General features: G+C 36.7%; 1 protein-coding gene across 1 annotated transcript in view; it reads right to left on the reverse strand.

Moving 5' to 3' along the window:
- LOC150075021 (protein AATF-like) overlaps positions 1-19,285 on the reverse strand; it is a 179,754-nt gene that overhangs the window by 22,419 nt on the left and 138,050 nt on the right. The window contains exon 12 of the mRNA XM_090389045.1: positions 11,044-11,124. Coding sequence (XP_090245171.1) covers positions 11,044-11,124 — 81 coding nt within the window. The remainder of the gene's footprint in view (positions 1-11,043; positions 11,125-19,285) is intronic.

Below are 19,285 nucleotides of genomic sequence, written 5' to 3' on the forward strand. Positions count from 1 at the left end.
TAAATGGATGTCAGATGAATTAATGAGGCTTGTGGCAGAGAAGAAAAATGTATGGGATGCATATAAATGATGAAGGTGATACAGAAGCTTACTGATACTTCCGTATCAGGTGATACAGAAGCCTATGGCAGATATAAGCTTGTCTGTAATCAAGGTTTTTTTTTTTTTTATGAAAACCCCAAACACGAAAGGTATCAAAACCTATAGTACTTAGTACTGTGCATGGGTTGAAGGAGAAGTATGGGAGGAGGGGATACCGGAAACTTTGCTCTATAGACTAAACATCGGTTTCACCACTTCAAGCCTCCAATAAGCAAAGTGGTGGTATTTCACCGGTTGATGAAAGTCATCTACCACCTAAATAACAAAGGAGTGCCAGAAGTTTATCAAACTCTTAACAGGGAACTAAGTAATTTTGTAATAACTGAGAGCAAAGTGGAGGAGAAATTGTTGAGGTTAAACATAAGAAAGGAACCTGGGGCGGATGGGATCTATCCAGTTATATTAAAGGAGGTAGCAAAGGAAGTAAGCAAACCCTCAGCTGTAATTATGAGAGCTTCCTTGGACTCAGGGGAGGTCCACGGGGAAACTCCTATAATCCCCATGGACCTCCCGAGTCCAAGGTGTGCAAATATATCACTAGGGCTTATAATACCAGGATCCCAGGATCTTGAATACCGGAATATCGGTCATTTTTTTCTGGTATTGAAATACCGGTATTGATAGAAAAAATACCGGTTTTTCGGTACTAATTTTAAAAAAATAATTGTTTATAATTTAATCACATAAAGGTTATAAAATCATCTTTATGTGATTATGACGTCGTTATCTCTACTAGCAAATGTTCAATAAATCATCGATAGGACACCATGCAACATTACTTAACAAGTACAGGTCACTGTTGAAAAAAAGCCGTGAAGTAGGGTTGAATTTGAAAGTGTCTGCAATTCTGCCCAGACACGATAGGAGGGAGTATATGATGAGAGCCTTGTCGATCAATTCGGCCCTGGAAAGATTGTGCAAGGCTGAAGGGGTAGAATTTTTTTCAGCCTGGACTGTATTTGTTAACAGGAGAGATTGCTTCTACAGGGATGGGATACACTTAAATAGAAAGGGTGCAAGAATATTTGCTGATGCTATCGAGGCAGTGTTAGGTGGGTCGGAAAACTGCTAGCTTGGGGGGAGACAAAGACTAATGGATTAACAGTAGCCACGGGCAGAGGTGAAAGAGATTCTTGCACTGCTTCTATTGGAATGAGCAGAAGCCTGAAAAACAAGATGCAGGATATTTCAGAGACTGCTGGAAGTCCATGCGGTACAAGTAAACACATGGGTTGTGTTAGGGTAGCTAAGAATAGAAACAGGTGCATGTATACTTGCGTGTACACTAATGCTAGGAGTTTAGTAAATAAATTTGATGAATTTGAGGTATTACTCAAAACATCAAAGGCAGATATTGTTGGGATATCAGAGACGTGGTGTCACACAGATATAAGGAATGCAGAACTGGAATTTGGGGAGTACAACGTCTACAGAAAGGATAGACAGGATAGGAAGGGAGGAGGGGTTATGCTATTAGTTAAAAAACACATAAAATCCAAGGAAGTGAAGCCAGTTGACATCGCTGGACAGTGCAGTGTTGAGCCAGTTTGGTGTGACATAAGCATAGGTAAATCAAAATTGAGAGTAGGAGTGTGCTATAGGCCTAATGACTCTGATGAGTATAATAAGATACTGTACAGGGAAATAGAATGGGCCAGTAAATCAGAGAGTCTTATAATGGGGGATTTTAATTTCCCAGATATTGACTGGAATTTGTGGGTTGGTCACTCACACTAGCAAGGCTTTTGTGGATTTATTGGATGATTGTTTTCTACACCAGCATGTTCGGGAGGCAACTAGAGGGAGTAATACTCTTGATCTGATTATCAGTAGTGATTCTTCATGCATTAGGAATCTGCAGATAAATGAACCACTGGGTGGCAGTGATCACAGTGTGCTGAAGTGGGATTTACTCAAGGAGGTAACTACCATCAGAGGTAAAGGGAAGGGTTTTTGCTTTCGTAAAGGCGACTATGCTGGTCTGAGACAGTATTTAAATTCTATACAGTGGGACCAACTGATGATGTTACCAACAGCAAATTCAAAATGGGAAGCATTCAAGGAACTAAAAGCTACCAGGCTTTACATACCAACCAAGAAATATTGTTCAAGGTTCAGGCCTAAATGGTTGTCAGATGAACTAATGAGACATATGGCAGAGAAGAAAAATGCATGGGATACATACAAATTAATGGGTGACGTGGAAGCCTATGATAGATATAAGTTGGTCTGTAACCAAGTCACAAAGGAGATTAGGCAGGCAAAGGCAGATTATGAGAAATCCTTGGCAAAGGATGCAAAGAAAAACAGAAAAGAGTTCTTTACCTATTTAAACTCAAGAAGGAAAGGGATGAATCAGATTGGTCCACTGGATGTTGATGGTTAAACAGTTGAGGATCCAGCTCAGGTGGCTAACAATCTAAACGAGTATTTTGCATCTACATTCACACATGAGGAGTTATTCAGGAAGGGGAATGTCGTAGGTGAAGTAAACATTGGCAGTGAGCTAGATGATTTTCTAATAACTGAGAGGAAAGTGGAGGAGAAATTGTTGAGGATAAACATAAAAAAGGCACCCGGGGTGGATGGGATCTATCCAGTTATATTAAAGGAGGCAGCAAAGGAAGTAAGCAAACCCCTAGCCATAATTATGAGAGCTTCTTTGGACTCAGGGGAGGTACCCATGGACTGGAGATGTGCAAATGTAACCCCAATTCACAAAGGAGGATCAAAGGCTGACACAAGTAATTATAGACCTGTTAGTTTAACTTCGGTTCCAGGAAAATTAATGGAGGCACTGGTTAAAGAAGCACTGCAGGATCATCTGGACAAGAATTCAGTTATAGCTCAGACACAGCATGGGTTTGTTAAGGGCAGGTCTTGTCTGACCAATTTGATTGGATACTATGATGTAGTCACAAAAGAACTGGATGCAGGGAATAACTTTGATATTATATATTTGGATCTTAGAAAGGCTTTTGATACTGTTGCGCATGGAAGACTGCTGCACAATTGGAGAAGTGTGGCATTCGAGGCAAATTGCTGCTATGGATAAAGGGATGGTTGAGTGGCAGAAGACAGAGAGTGGTAATCAATGGACACTGCTCAACGTGGACTAATGTTATTAGTGGAGTTCCTCAGGGTTCAGTGTTGGGTCCATTGTTGTTTTCTGTATTTATAAATGATACTGATGATGGTGTATCAGGCTTAATGTCCAAGTTTGCAGACGATACAAAGGTTGGCAGGGTTGTTAAGGACACTACTGATACTATGCTGCTGCAACAGGATCTGGAAAGGTTGAGCAGATGGGCTGAGAGGTGGCAAATGAAGTTTAACATTGACAAATGTAAAGTACTACATATGGGAAACAGTAACCCCAGATCAACGTATCAACTCTGTGGTACTACGCTGACAGTGGTAGAGAATGAAAAGGACCTGGGGGTAATTGTGCAGGCAGATATGAAGTTCTCTGAGCAGTGCAGACGAGCTGCAAGAGTAGCTCATGGTGTCTTGTCAATGATATACAGGAATTTTTCTAGCAGGGACCGGGATGTGATTATTCCCTTGTATAAGGCATTGGTCAAGCCACACCTTGAGTACTGTATACAGGTCTGGAGGCCTCATTTCAAGAAGGATGTAGAGCTGCTGGAACGAGTACAGAGAAGGGCAACAACATTAGTGAATGGAACAAAGGGTTGCTCTTACGAAGAAAGGCTTAAGTTTTGCAAATTACAGAGCCTGGAGACTAGGCATCGCCGAGGTGATCTGATAGAGGTGTACAAGGCTTTGAATGGCTTGAGCATGCTCAATGCCGATGGAATTCTTCCTCTTGCTCAGAATAATCACCTGAGAGGGCATAAATTCAAATTGAGGAAGGACGGATGTCGGATAGATGTGCGGAAATTCGCCTTTAGCCAGCGGGCAGTTGGTTTGTGGAATAGACTTCCATCGCTTGTTGTTGAAGTTGATAGCCTAAACAAATTTAAGGCTCAGCTGGACAGGTATTTCGAACGAATTGAGGGGTGAAATGGGAGTAGTGGTTGTTTTTTTTTTTTTTTTTTTTGGCTGATGCTGAATAAGCTTGCTTTCTTGCATCATATGCCTCTACTAATGCTAATGCTAATTGCAACCTGTCCACAATTCTCGAACAATTTCATGTCTGATCGTATCGTAACTCCCAAGTCCCGTTCCTCCACTACTGACTCCACCAAGTGTATAAGTTCCACTCCACCAAGTGTATAAGTTATTTTGGGGTTGCTGTTCCCCAGGTGTAAGACCTTGCATTTTGCTGAATTAAAGCATAGCTGCCACTTTTCCGACCATCTCGGAAGTCTATCTAGATCACTCTGAAGAAGCTCTGCTTGGCGGCGATCATTAACTTGCAATCATCTGCAAGTTTAGACCTCACGCCCTCTATCCCTTCATAGATGTCATTTAAGATAATCAAAATCAACAATGGCCCCAATACTGATCCTTGGGGAACCCCACTACTTACATTAACCCAATCTGAGGAATAACCATTTATCACAACCCTCTGTCTGGTGCCTTCAAGCCATCGTGCTATCCACCTAAGAATTTCCCCTATGATTCCAGCCTGCTCCAACTTATAAATTAACCACTCATGTGGGACTTAGTCAAATGCTTTGCTAAAATCCAAATAAACAAAACAAATGCTTTGCTAAAATCCAAATAAACAATGTCGAAATTATTCCCTAAATCCAGCTCACGAGTGACCTGTCAAAATGGCTAACCAGATTTGTTAAACATGATTTTCCATTTACAGAACCATGCTGTGTATCCTACAGAATTCCATTTCCATCTAAATGATCCTGAATTCCACCCTTGATCATTGCCTTCATGATTTTCCCTACTACTGAAGTTAGACTGGCCGGTCAGCAATTTCCCATTACACTCCTAGAACTGCCTTTATGTTCCAATTTACACCAATCCAACGGAAATCTCTCCTGTCCAGTGATGCTCTCATAACTAACCTTAATGGTTCAATGCACTCACTTGCTGCCTCCTTTAAGATTACGGGGTATATGCCATCAACCACAGGAGCCTTACTCTCTTGTAGGTGCGAAAGTTCTCATTAAATAATCATTTGAAATCTCTCTCAACATCATTAATTACATTTTTTTTCAACTTCACTTCCATAATATCTCATTGACGCACAGGGTTTTTTTATGTAAATATCGATGCAAAGTAACTGTTGAGTTCATCTGCAACTTCAGCTATGTTATCTAATACTATCCCACATCCATTACATAAGGATCCAATCTGATTTGTCCATCTGTTTTTTGCATTTATATTATTATTATTATTATTATTATTAGTCATAAGTTGCAGGGAAGTCTGAGGGAAGTCTACACCAGCAAAAAAAAAAAAAAAAAAAAAAAATCCCGTGTTACTCTGAGAGAGAGAGAGAGAGAGAGAGAGAGAGAGAGAGAGAGAGAGAGAGAGAGAGAGAGAGAGAGAGAGAGAGAGAGAGAGAGTATATGTGAACAGTTCCTTAACTGCACTCTTTGCTCTCCACTTTTTGTTCTCTCCCAGACTCAGTAAAGATTCTATGGTTTTTATAAATTTTATAAAACTTCGCTGAATAAAACGTCTTCACCTTCAGAAAATGATGAACATAATTCAACCATGGGAGACCAACATGGAACAGAACATCAGTGTTCTGCAAATTCATTCCAAAATAAGAAATTGCCTGACTCCAATGAGATTTTAAAAAATGAACTTGAGTCAGAAATTAATGAAATACTTTTAACTATTTTTGCTAAAAAAGTTCGAAGGCTAGAAAACATGAACTGAGATCGTCTACGATTATCTTAGTACCAGAACAGAATCCGAAGGGTGCTTTCTGCCACTAATCAAATACTGTATGTACCAAAATTAGATCCATTTTAAATGATCGTACTACTGATTGCTTATGTTTCTTAAGAGCTCACTTTATTCGGACAGGTAGTGTGGATGCTTAAACATAACTAAACTTTGCAGTAACAATATGTATTTTTTTGTTTTTAGAATAACTGTATTTTTAATGATTTTTTTCAGAATATTAATTATTGCAATAAAAGTTTATTTAAAATATGAATAATTCAAGTAATTACAGTACTTGTTTTTTTTTCCCTTGCTTTATTGCACCTAATTGTCATCAAAATTTATTGAGAAAAGGTTGGTTTTTGGAATACCGGTATCCCGGTTTCATAAATTAACAATACCGAAATATCAGTATTAAGATTTTGACCGGTACTGTAGGCCCTATGTATCACCAATTCACAAAGGGGGTTCACAAAAGGTGACATAAGTAACTACTGACCTGTTAGTTTAACTTGTGTTCCGAGGAAAATAATGGAATCCCTGGTTAAAGAAGCACTGCAGGATCATCTAGACAAGACTGCAGTAATAGTTAAGACACAGCAAGGGTTTGTTACGGGGAGGTCTTGTCTGACCATTTGATTGGATACTATGATGTGGTCACAAAGGAAATGAATGTCAAAAATAATTCTGATATCATATACTTGGATTTCAGGAAAGCTTTTGATACTGTTGCACATGGAAGATTACTGTACAAATTGGGCAGGTATGGCATTAAGGGTAAGTTGCTACAATGGATAAAGGGATGGTTGAGTGGGAGATGACAGAGTGGTAATCAATGGACACTGCTCTTCGTGAACAAATGTTATTAGTGGAGTCCCCTAGGGTTCGGGGGACTCCACTAATAACATCTCTTGGGCCCACTGTTGTTTTGTATATTTATCAATGATATTGATGAAGGTATATCAGGTTTAATGTCCAAGTTTTCAGATGATACAAAGGTTGGCAGAATTGTTAACGACAATAAAGACAGTACGCTACTCCAACTGGATCTAGATAAGTTGAGCAAATGGGCTGAGAAGTGGCAACTGAAGTTTAACATTGACAAATGCAAAGTACTGCATATGGGTAGTAATAATCAAAGAGAAACGTACCACCTGTGTGGTACTACACTCAGGGAAGTGGAAAGTGAAAAAGACCTGGGGTAATTGTGCAGTCAAATATGAAGTGCAGTGAGCAGTGCAGAGGGGCTGTCAGGGCAGGTCATTGAGCCTTGTCAATGATATATAAGAATTTTGCTAGCAGGGACAGGGAGGTGATTATCCCGTTGTACAAGGCAATGGTTAGGCCACACCTAGAGTACTGTGCACATGTCTCAAGGCCTCATTTTAGGAAGGATGTAGAGTTGCTAGAACAAGTACAAAGAAGGGCAACAAGATTGGTGAGGGGAACAAAGGGGTGCTCTTACCAAGAAAGGTTCTGCAAATTGCAGTGCCTGGAGAGTAGCCACTTGTGAGGTGATCTGATTGAGGTGTATAAGACCTTGAAAGGGCTGAGCAAGCTGAATGCTGATGGGATTCTTCTTCTTCTTCTTGCTCAGATTAAGAACTTGAGGAGGCATAGATTCAAATTGAGGAAAGACAATTGTAGAATAGATGTGCGGGAATTTGCCTTTAGCCAGTGGGTGGTTGATTGGTGGAACAGACTTCCATCTTATGTTGTGGTAGTTGATAGCCTAAATAAATTTAAGGCTGAGCTGGACAGGCATTTGAACAAATGGAGGGTGGTTTTTTTTGGCTGATGCAAGCAAGCATAAGCTTGCTTTCTTGCATCGTATGCCTTTACTAATGCTAATGCTAATAAAGAACAATATAACTGCTGAACCAAACATCATCTCTTTGAACACCTTCGCTGACTCTTGTCAGAAACTTTTAGAACAGTGTAATAAGTGTATTTAATCAGGTGATGATTACTTTGAATAAAAATAAAATAAAAATCATTTATGAGCTCCTTCACTTTGTATTTTTTTTATTGCACCAGTCCTGGAACTTTATTGCCACACCTTGTATAACATTTACAGAAAGGCTAGACGTTTGACAAAACACAGGGAGAGCAAAAATAAGAGTAGGAGTATGTTATAGGCCAAATGAATTTTAGAAGTATAATGAACAAATATACAGACAAACAGAGTTGGCTAGTAAGTCAGAATATCTTATCATGGGCAATTTTATTATGGTTACTGATTGGAGCCAGCAGGTTTGTCTCTCAGTCAGTAGCAGAACATTCCTGGATAATTGCTTTCTATAACCAGCTCAAATGTATCAAATTTTCAAAAAAAAAAAAAAAAAAAAAAAATTCTGTTTATCTGCAGTTTTTTTTTTATGAATCTAGATATGCTAATTTGGATATGATCTCAGTTTTTGTATAGAATCAATAGTTTTCTCAGAAATAAAAGAAAAATAATTATGAGTTTACTAGAGGGGTCCAATGTGGTAATGTTGCAAAGGCTTGTGAAAAAAGAAAACACTAAACTACACACAGCAAATGCCACAAATTACTGCTCAGTTAAAGTGGAACTTGGCATGATGTGATTCTGCCCTATGTACCAAGCCACCAAAATATTCAAAATAAAATAAAATAAAATAAAAATAACAAAATAAAATAAAAATAACAAAATAAATTAAGATAAAACAAAAAACTCATCTTCGGCAGTGCAAACATTCCTACTGCCCAAGGGGATGGATGCTACACTCACCAAAGAATAAGGGCCACTTATATAATAAACAGATTAAATAAATAGGAACCAGGAACTCACAAACACTTCTTAAAAGGGGTATTTTTATTTTATCATATTTCGAATATTAAGTGGACTGGTATATAGGAGCAGAATCATGCACTGCCAAGTTTCTCCTTAAACTGCAGCAGTAAATTGCTGTATTTTTCACATGGCTTCATGTTTTCTTTTTCATAAATAAAAGTAAATATGTATTATGTGGAAGCTAAACATTGTTTAACTTCTGTACATAATATACATATTTACTTTGACTTATGAAAAAAGAAAATACTAAACATTATTTGCACTCTCAACTCAAATACAGTTGCATCCCATTTTAATGTAATTTTCAATCAACTTGTCAAATAGTTCTCTACAATTTTAACTCAATGTTATTAAGAAAGCCATTCACACTACAAGGTGAAACAACTGTCAGGAATTTCCCTCAGCATCAGTCATTTTGTCTTCCAGTTCTTCTGAAGTCAATGTCTGCCTAACTTGGGGACCAATAAATATGTCTCCTCTTACTTTTGCAGACAATTTTTAAAACAAATTCTATATGCTTGAAATGAAGCAGTGGAAGCCAGGGACTGTTTACCATATTGTGTACATCAAGGCAGTAGCTCATTTTTGGTAGACCATTCTCTTCTCCTATAGTGATGATCACCTCCCCTGCTCTCTCAGTGGGAGAGAAAGCAAAAGAACTTAGTGAAACCATTTTGCAAACCCAGAAGGAATCCCAAACTCTTGAAATCCCCATAGGCATTCCATTTATAATGGCCATACTTGATCTTCTCTGATACATGCTTAACATTTCCAGTGTTCTTTAATATGAACAGAGTACACAATAGGAATTGATGGGTGTATATTCCCATTGTGAATAAATACAGCTTTAACTCTTGAACTGTCTGTGAAAAGATGCCACTCTTTTTGATTATGACTGATACCAATCAAATAGAAATAACAGCACAGGGATTTTGCAGGTGAATCCAGTAGATTCCACTATTTCCTACATAATATTCATGAGATTTTAGGAGCACTGTACCGGATGTTGTTAGAACCAAGTCCCTCACCAAGTCACTTAATTCTTGCTGATTAGGGAAATGACCTTGTTCACTATCCCAATTACCTTGTTCACTATATTCATCATCTAATTCCGAAGACTCTTCTCTTAAAGGTGGCTTAGGAATTGGCAAGTCTTCATTGGGTAGCATTAGAGCAATAGAGGATGGTTTGATGGGATCCAGCTTTTCAATCTGCAGATTGATTTCTGAAACTGATATATCCACCACACAAGTATTAATCATCAGGATGGCTTGCAAGCTCTTTCCATATTTGAAGTACACCAAAACAGGTACGTAATGCAAGAAAGCAAACTTATGTAGCATCGGCCAAAAAAAAAAAAAAAGTATCACACATCCATTCCCTCTAAAAGTTTGTCCAGTTTCTCTTGAGTTTATTTAAGCTATTTATTCGTTATTTGGTTTTTAGGAGCATTAGCAACTAAGGCCATATTGCTCCGGGATATGCGGTGGTCATTCCTTGACCTTTCCGCATACTCCGTATTTGGTGTTTATTTAAGCTATCAACTTCCACAACAACAGATGAAAGTTTGTTCCAGCAATTAACTACCCACTGGCTAAAGGCAAATTTATTCATATTAATATGAATACTTTTCCCTTTACATGTGAGAAACACATTTGGTCAGTTCCTTGTTTATAAAAGAGGTTAGTGAAATCCAAGCCAATAGCATGATTACCCATTATTTGTAGCCATTTGAATGGCTACAATCAAATGGCAACTGCAGGAAGTATGATTGCAACAATACAAGTATTTGATTAAAAATACTTGTATTGTTGCACTGTTTGATTACAAATACTTGTATTGTTGCAATCATACACGTATGATTTAACAATACAAGTTACGATAATTTGCCTCTGATGGAAGCTGCAGATGATGACACTTCCGTGTTGCATTTTTTGTGATCGATCAGATTTACTCGGTTGAAGTGCCCAAGGATGTTTCATATAAAAAAAAACTGAAATTATCAAGTAACAAAAAATATATAATACAGCTAGAAATGAGCCCATGAAATAAATGGAATAATGATGTCTATGAAAAGCAAAGAAAAGTAGAATATCAGCAGTGTGATAGCCCAGATCAGGAAAAGGTGAGGTGTAAAAATTACAGTGAAGGGAAGCAGGAATAAATTAGGAATAGTTTGGTAAGTTATAATTTGATTTGGTCAGTTCTTTATCTCCAATTAAGAAAGAATTTCCACTTAATAATCACCGTGTATATTATCTATTATATTCAAAGATTCTGTTTTACTTCATGTTAAATCTTACCTTATCTTTCTGGATTTGCTGGCCTTTGTATCAACTTTCTTCTTCATTTTATTTCTAAGTTTTTGAATATCTAACCACTGCCTGAAAGGGAGAAAAACAGAATATTCAACCAAATCCTGGAAATGTACTGACAACAGACATATAATGGAAATGAATTTTTTAAAAATTCATTTATTAGTAATAAAATGGCAGAACATGTTCCTTGATACATACTTCTCAAAAATTACAAAAATGATGATTTACTAAATTAGACACTATTATACTGCATATTGTTGCAAACTACAGTAAGTAGTGCTGAAGGGGTGTATACTGCTAACTACATACCAGGAAAATAAAAACTAAATACAACAAATGAAAATAAACTAAAAATTCAGAATAAAAAAATAAGAAGTGGCCTACATTCACCTAGGGAAGAGCACAATAGCACAGTCTCTTACTTAAGTATGGTGCAACTGCTGTGGTTCCCCCAAACTTTATACAAAAGTAAAGAAAGTTTGAGGGGGGGAAACACAGTGACCACTTCTTCAAAGAGGCATTGGCCCTATGCATATTCCCTAAAGCATACTCATATCTCTCATGGCTAATAGCAAAAGAACTACTTGTAGATTACAATTCCTTTAATATAGTATAATAGTGTCTAATTAAGTAAATTATCATTTGATTACACCATATATAGTGTAATTTAGTATGTTAATTTAGTATTAATTAAATTTAATTTAAATTTTAGTCAACTCAGATACAGATAGCATAATCCATTCACCTTTTCCGTCAGTTCTTCTGCTCCCCCCCCATGTTTTTCAGTCTTCCATATGAATACCCTTATTCTCATTTAATAGTTAATTTCCTTCCTGCCTTTTGACTTTATTTCTGTTTGGTTTTCGAAATTAAAAAAAAAAATATATATATATATATTTGGAATATAATTTGTAATTCTGTCGCTCTTTTTAATTTTAGTTAGTAAATTGTTGCATATCACATTTTGGTTTGGCCTTTCAACTGGCTTTGTTGATATGGAAATTTGCAATTCTGTGTTTTCAACATGTTGAGTTTTTACCCGGTTCTTTTGCTCAAACAGAAATGTGAATGTTTTGGGGAATTCTGCCAGAGTTATTTGAAGAAATAGTCACTGTTGTTTCCTCCTAACTTTTTTTTACTTTTGCATTTTTCTTCCTAAGGGTCTGTATTCACCCACTTGGTTTAGTACAGTGGTGATTTCCTAATTGCCTCACAGCAGCAGTTGCACCAGAATTCAGCAGGGGACTGTGCCACTTGGTGAGCATAGCTACTTATTCTGATTTACTGCTGATTCTGATCCCTACTTATTTATTCTGAATTTTTAAGTTTATATTAATTTGTCTTTATTTTTAATTTTTGCTGGTATGTAGATACATAACAATCAGCACCTCTGTGGCACTATTCGTTGCACTTTGCAGCAATTTTTTAACATAGTAAATCATTTTTCAAGTCAACAAGTATTCATCATCCCATCATTTTAGTTCGTAGTAAATCACCAAAGTAGGTGAAATGGCATTGTTTTTATTGTATCTCAAATTGTGAATGCCTTCACGAGTTGCCCTGATACTGCACCACTTTAAATAAGCAACACTTCACCAGACTAATGTTACTTATTCTTGGCAGATACCACAGCCAAGACATTTGTAAATGCGTATGGGATAATAAACACTATTCTACACATCTCTGTTCCTATTAGTCATAGAAAGGTGAAAAGGTGGAAGAAAGTGATAGTAGGAGAAGCAGAAGAAATGCTGTCGAAAAAGAAAAGGGGCAGTTACTCCTCAAACTCACTCACTCAAATCCCTCAAACAGACAACGCTTCCAAAGAAAGGGAAGATTAATGAAAGATTTCATTGGCACTGCTTCAAGGCCTGTTAGCCTCTTGTCAGTGGGCGGGTAGACCTTGGTGATACAATAAGTGACAACCCCATTATGAAGTATAACATTAGCAGAGCCATATTATGCAAAGAAAGCAAGCTTATGCAGCATCAGCTAAAAAAAAAACCCTCCCATTTCACCACTCCATTCATTTTAAATGCCTGTTCAGCTCACCCTTAAATTTATTTAGGCTATCAACTTCCACAACAAAAGATGGAAGTCTGTTCCACCAATCAACTACCAGTTGACTAAAGGCAAATTTCAGCACATTTATTCTACAACTGTTTTTTCTCAATTTGAATCTGTGCCCCCTCAGGTTCTTAATCTGAGCAAGAGGAAGAATCCCATCAGCATTCAGCTAGCTCAAACCATTCAAGGTTTTATACACCTCAATCAGATCACTTCGCAGGTGCCTACTCTCCAGGCGCTGCTATTTGCAGAACTTAAGCCTTCTTGGTAAGAGCACCCCTTTGTTCCCCTCACCAATCTTGTTGCCCTTCTTTGTACTCGTTCTAGCAACTCTACATCCTTCCTAAAAAGAGGCCTCCAGACCTGTACACAGTACTCTAGATGTGGCCTGACCATTGCCTTGTATAATGGGATAATTGCCTCCCAGTCTCTGCTAGCAAAATTAATATATATATTCGACAAGAATCCATGACCTGCCCTAGCAGCCCATCTGCACTGCTCAGTGAACTTCATATTTGACTGCACAATTACCCCCAGGTCTTTTTCGCTTTCCACTTCCCTGAGTGTAGTACCACAGAGTTGGTACATTTCTCTTCAGTTATTGCTACCCATATGCAGTGCTTTGCATTTGTCAATGTTAAACTTCTGTTGCCACTTCTCAGCTCATTTTCCCAACTTATCTAGATCCAGTTGGAGTAGCATACTGTCGTTAATAACCCCGCCAACCTTTGTATCATCTGCAAATTTGGACATTAAAACTGATATACTTTCATCAATATCATGGGGGTAATTGTGCAGATAAATATACAAAACAACAATGGGCCCAACACTGAACCCTGGGGGACTACACTAATAACATTTGTCCACGAAGAGCAATATCTATTGATTACCACTCCGTCGTCTCCCACTTAACCATCCCTTTATCCATTGTAGCAACTTACCCTTAATGCCATACCTTTCCAATTTGTACAGCAGTCTTCCATGTTCAAAAGTACCAAAAGCTTTCGTGAAATCCAAGTATATGATATCAAAATTATTTTTGGCATTCAGTTCCTTTGTGACCACATTGTAGTATCCAATCAAACTGGTCAGACAAGACTTCCCTTTAACAAACCCAAGCTGTGTCTTAACTATTACTGCAGTCTCGTCTAAATGATCCTGCAATGCTTCTTTAACCAGTGATTCCATTATTTTCTCCGGAACACAAGTTAAACTAACAGGTCTATAGTTACTTGTGTCACCTTTTGAAAACCCCCTTTGTGAATTGGTGATACATTTGCACACCTCCAGTCAATGGGGACCTCCCCTGAGTCCAAGGAAGCTCTCATAATTATGGCTAAGGGTTTGCTTACTTCCTTTGCTGCCTCCTTTAATATAACTGGATAGATCCCGTCCACCCCAGGTGCTTTTTTTATGTTTAACTTCAACAATTTCTCCTCCACTTTGCTCTCAGTTATTACAAAGCCACTTAGCTCCCTGTTAGAGTTTGATAAACTTCTGGCACTCCCCTCATTGAATAACTTCTCGTGTGTGAATGTAGATGCAAAATACTCATTCAGTTTATCAGCTAGCTTAGCATGATCATCAATAGTTAACCCATCTATGTTAAGTGGTCCAATCTGATTCATTCCTTTCCTTCTAGAGTTTACACAAGTAAAGAACTCTTTGCTGTTTTTCTTTGTATCGTTTGCCAAGGATGTCTCGTAATCTGCCTTCGCCTGCCTAACCTCCTTTGTGACTTGATTACAGACTAGTTTATATCTGCCATAGGCTTCTGTGTCACCTGATACTTTACATATGTATCCCATACATTTTTCTTCTCTGCCACGAGCCTCATTAGTTCATCTGACATCCATTTAAGCCTAAACCTTGAACCAGTATTTCTTAGTTGGAATGAAAAGCCTAGTAGCCTCTAAAATTAAGTCCCTGAACTCCACAATATGAGAGACAGTATGTAACAGTAGAGACTGAAAGCCTCAGACTATAGAAAATTCACTAATCCAGAGGCGTAGCAAGGTGGGAGGAGCAACTCACCCCAGGTGCCAGCCAGAAAGGGGTATCATCACTTGAAAATACAAGGAAAAAGTATTAACTTTAACAAAATAATTCCAACTTTTTTTTTAAAATTTATCATTCTCCACTTAAACTTAGTGTTTATTTGAAATTTCTGTTTGACACAATTTAATTAACGACAAGATACTTTTATTTAAATTTGTGGTATGTTATTAAGGTACATGAAACTGGGGATCAGAACAATATTCAGCCTTTACAAACAATTAGCTTAACCACATTTTTTTTTTACAAACTTCGTTTTACAAGTCTTACAAGTTTTTTTACAAACTTCGTTTTACAAGTCTTACAAGTTAGCACTACATTTTTGGTAAGCGGATTTATACGAAGTATACAGGCAAGCCTTTGTATTTCCTGAAAACTCATTTTTCATTTTGATTTCTATTTTTTTATTTTATATTTTACACATATTTTCCCCTTTTTAATGAACTTCTTTATATAGACTTTTACACGTAAGTAAAAAATGAAGCAAAATCGACCCAGCATATTTCAACAGAGAAAAGCAAAGAAGAGAAGTTATTTGTTGAAGAATGTTACACCTTCAACACGTAGTGCAATAGATATTCAGCATGATAAATCAGAAGAGCAAGTACAAGAGTCATCTTCTCAAGAGGATCTAACAGAGAAAGTTATTCAACCACTAGTGTCGAGAAAAATCTAGAAGATGCTTATTCATCCACTATTGTCAAGAGAAGAATCTAGAAGATGCTTATTCATCTTCTAGTGGAGAAGAATATTTTTAAAGTATTCTGATGTCACTTTTCAGCCTATCCCGGTACCAGATAACATATAAAAAACATTATGGGAATCTCGAAACTTGATACTAGACATGTTGGACAGACAACTTGTGTAATCAAGACCCGCTACTATTCATAAAATCAAACAAATGCTAACTTATTGTGATTTTCTCTTGTAGAGGATCTGTGTCCTCATTTTGAATTTAAATCAATGGTTTCAACTTAAATCAATTAAAAATAGAATATTAAATTGAATATACAGGATATTAAGAAATATATTTTAGAAATATTATAGATATTTTAGAAATTTTAAGTCAGGAATTCTCTTACCTGAGATTTTTTCAGGAATAACTGCATCCAGGTTAGATGTAATTAGAATAGATGGAAATATATTGAAAGACCTGCCTAAAGATAGATGAAACTTGTAATAGGACAAAGGAAAATTCAAAATGAAGGCACAGAACCTCCAGAAGAGAAAATCACAATAAGTTAGCATTTGTCCGATTTTACAAATATCAGCAGGTCTCAATTACACAAGTTGTCTGTCCAACATATCTGGTACCAGATAATTTGAGAATTTATTTTATTAAAAAGGCAGTGAACATTTTCGAAATAAGGATGGACCTTTTGACACTGTTGAAAGAGCAGGAGAAAAAAATTAAAGGGAAATTTTTGGGAAATTTAAGGGAAGTGTTGGGAAAATTAAAAAATGTTGGGAAGGAAAATTGGGAAAATTAAAGGGAAATGTTGACAGCTAACAACTTCCTGGTTTTATAAGAATGCCAAATGGAGAAAAAATTTTAAGAACATGGATGGTTTATTCACCATCATCAAGAAATTTATTTTTTACTACAAACTATTTTCACTCGAGAATAAAGGAATCGAAACATCCAGATTTATCACAGGATTTAAAACTTGGTGGAAATTAAACCCAAAGGTTTCTGACTGTGAAAATAGTGAACAGCATCTCTCGTGTTTGGAGAAGTGGAAAACCTTAAGTGCAGGGTTGAAGTTTCAACAAACTGTTGACCACATTCATCAGACAGAACTGGATAAAGAAATAAATGGAGAGATGTTTTACATCGGCTTTTAGATGTAATTTTATTTCTGGCTTGTCAGAATTTTCCTTTTCGTGTACATGATAAAATCCACATTTTCTACAAATAAAGATAGTATGAACCAGAGCTGTAATGCTCAAAAAAAAAAAATCTACAAATAAAGGAAATTTTAGAGAAATGGTAGAGTTGCCATCAAATATGACCCCGTTTTGAAAGAACACATTTTAAGAATTGATAGGAAATCATCTTCATATTTATCACCAGAGATTCAAAATGAGTTTATTAACATTTTAGGAAATTACGTAAAAGAAAAATAGTAGCTGATAATATAAAACAAGCTAAATATTTTTAAATTCTATTTTACAGTATATCAAACGTATCCCACACTGACCAAATGTGTGAAGTAATTATTATTATTATTATTATTATTATTATTATTATTAATGGCCATATGGTACAAGGAAGCCTGAGGCTTATGCTGCAACAGCCAAAAAAAAAATTCCCAAGTTACCCCCTGAGAGAGAGAGAGAGAGAGAGAGAGAGAGAGAGAGAGAGAGAGAGAGAGAGAGAGAGAGAGAGAGAGAGAGAGAGAGAGAGAAGTAGAAAGGAATCACCAAGAAAGAGAAGAATGATGATATCCAGCTCAGGACCCTGGGTTTGCCAAGCCCATACTCACTAGATGTGAGCCCCCAGGGTTAAATTAGATATGTTCACATTGTAGGTGACAAGGCTGAACTGAAAGAGTCATTTTTAGGCCTCTTCTGCATTGTTGGAAAGACCACTGCCGAACTCACAAAAGAAATTTTAAATAATTTAGAAAAGGATGGACTAGATATAAATCTGTGCTGTGGTAAAGGCTACAATGCCACAATCATGACAGAAATTCATGAAGGGGGTCCAATCTAAAATCAAGGAAATTAATTTATGCAAAATGTATTATTTGTAAGCGTTTTGTCATGCATAACCTTCTTTGGAAAACCTTTATTCTTTCTTTTCAATCTCTCCACACCGTTGGGAAATAATGAAAAAACATACACGAATGACAGTCAAAAGACTTGCCGAGACAAGGTGGAATGCACATTATGAATCTGTAAATATGGTCAAAATGAATTTTGAAAAAATAACTTCCGATCTACAAATATTGTGCAACCTCAAGAGAATATAAAGATACCAGAGGGACTGCTGAAATTTTATTATCATCCATATGTGATTTTTATTTTCTGTTATTTTTCTTTCTGACATGAAATTCTACAAGAAGTTAACCTTACTCAAAAATATTTAAAAACAGTCGGGATAAGCCTGAAAAATGTGTTATAAAGTTACAGACCTTAAGATTATATTTATTAATAAAGAAAGAAATAAAATTGTAGAAAGGATTCTTCAATTTGCAAATACAACTTGTGAGGAAATGGGCATTTCATTAGGAAGAAGAGGAAGAATAATGAAAAAAAATAAATTCTAGGGGAAATGATGAAGGATGTTGGACTGTCACTCCAAGAAGAATTTGAAAAACAGCGACGTATGAATGCCTGGATAGGTTTTGTTGAGAATTGGAGGTTCGTTCGAAAGTGATGAACAAAATTCTTTCAACATTGGCCATTATTCAACCATATAATTTGGTTTTTGCAAAGAAATAAGAATATGAAATGCATATTTCAAAGCAGACTGAAATTTTCAATGAATTTCATCATAAAGAAATTGTATTAGAAATTGACATACTAAGATGTCACTTACAAGCTACAAAAATAGCTGTTGAGGAAGCAAAACAGTAGACAGCTTTGCAGTTTGTAGAGTTTATTAAAAAGTGTGGATTTTCAAAATCTCTAACAAATTTATTATTACGTTTAAGGTTCTTTTTAACAGTATGTATATCTATACAGTAGAACCCTGTTAATTCAGACTAGATTTTCAGTCAGGAAAAAAATTTTAACTATCGAAAAAAAATATTTCTGTTCACTGACATTTTAGAGGGGGTTTAAAATTTAAAACAGTAAAAAAGATAAGCAATCAATAACAAAAAACACCGCATGCACAAATCACAACTAACACGATAATGCGCAAGTGAGAACAAGGTAAAAAGTTACAAAACTTAAGAAACAGGAATGATTGTTGTTTGTTATTTGGTTTTTAGGAGCATTAGCAACTAAGGCCATATTGCTCAGGGAAATGCAATGATCATTCCCTGACCTTTCCGCATCCTCCGTATTTGGTGGTGACAGGCTCGAACCCCAGTCTAATCAAGAAGCGTGTGCTACGCACTGCTGCTCCTTCCCATCTGGCGGCGCCTCCGTAGCC

The sequence above is a fragment of the Mastigoproctus giganteus genome, chromosome 14, assembly GCF_048544385.1.
Source record: "Mastigoproctus giganteus isolate SK-2022 chromosome 14, ASM4854438v1, whole genome shotgun sequence".
NCBI classification, from domain to species: domain Eukaryota; kingdom Metazoa; phylum Arthropoda; class Arachnida; order Uropygi; family Thelyphonidae; genus Mastigoproctus; species Mastigoproctus giganteus.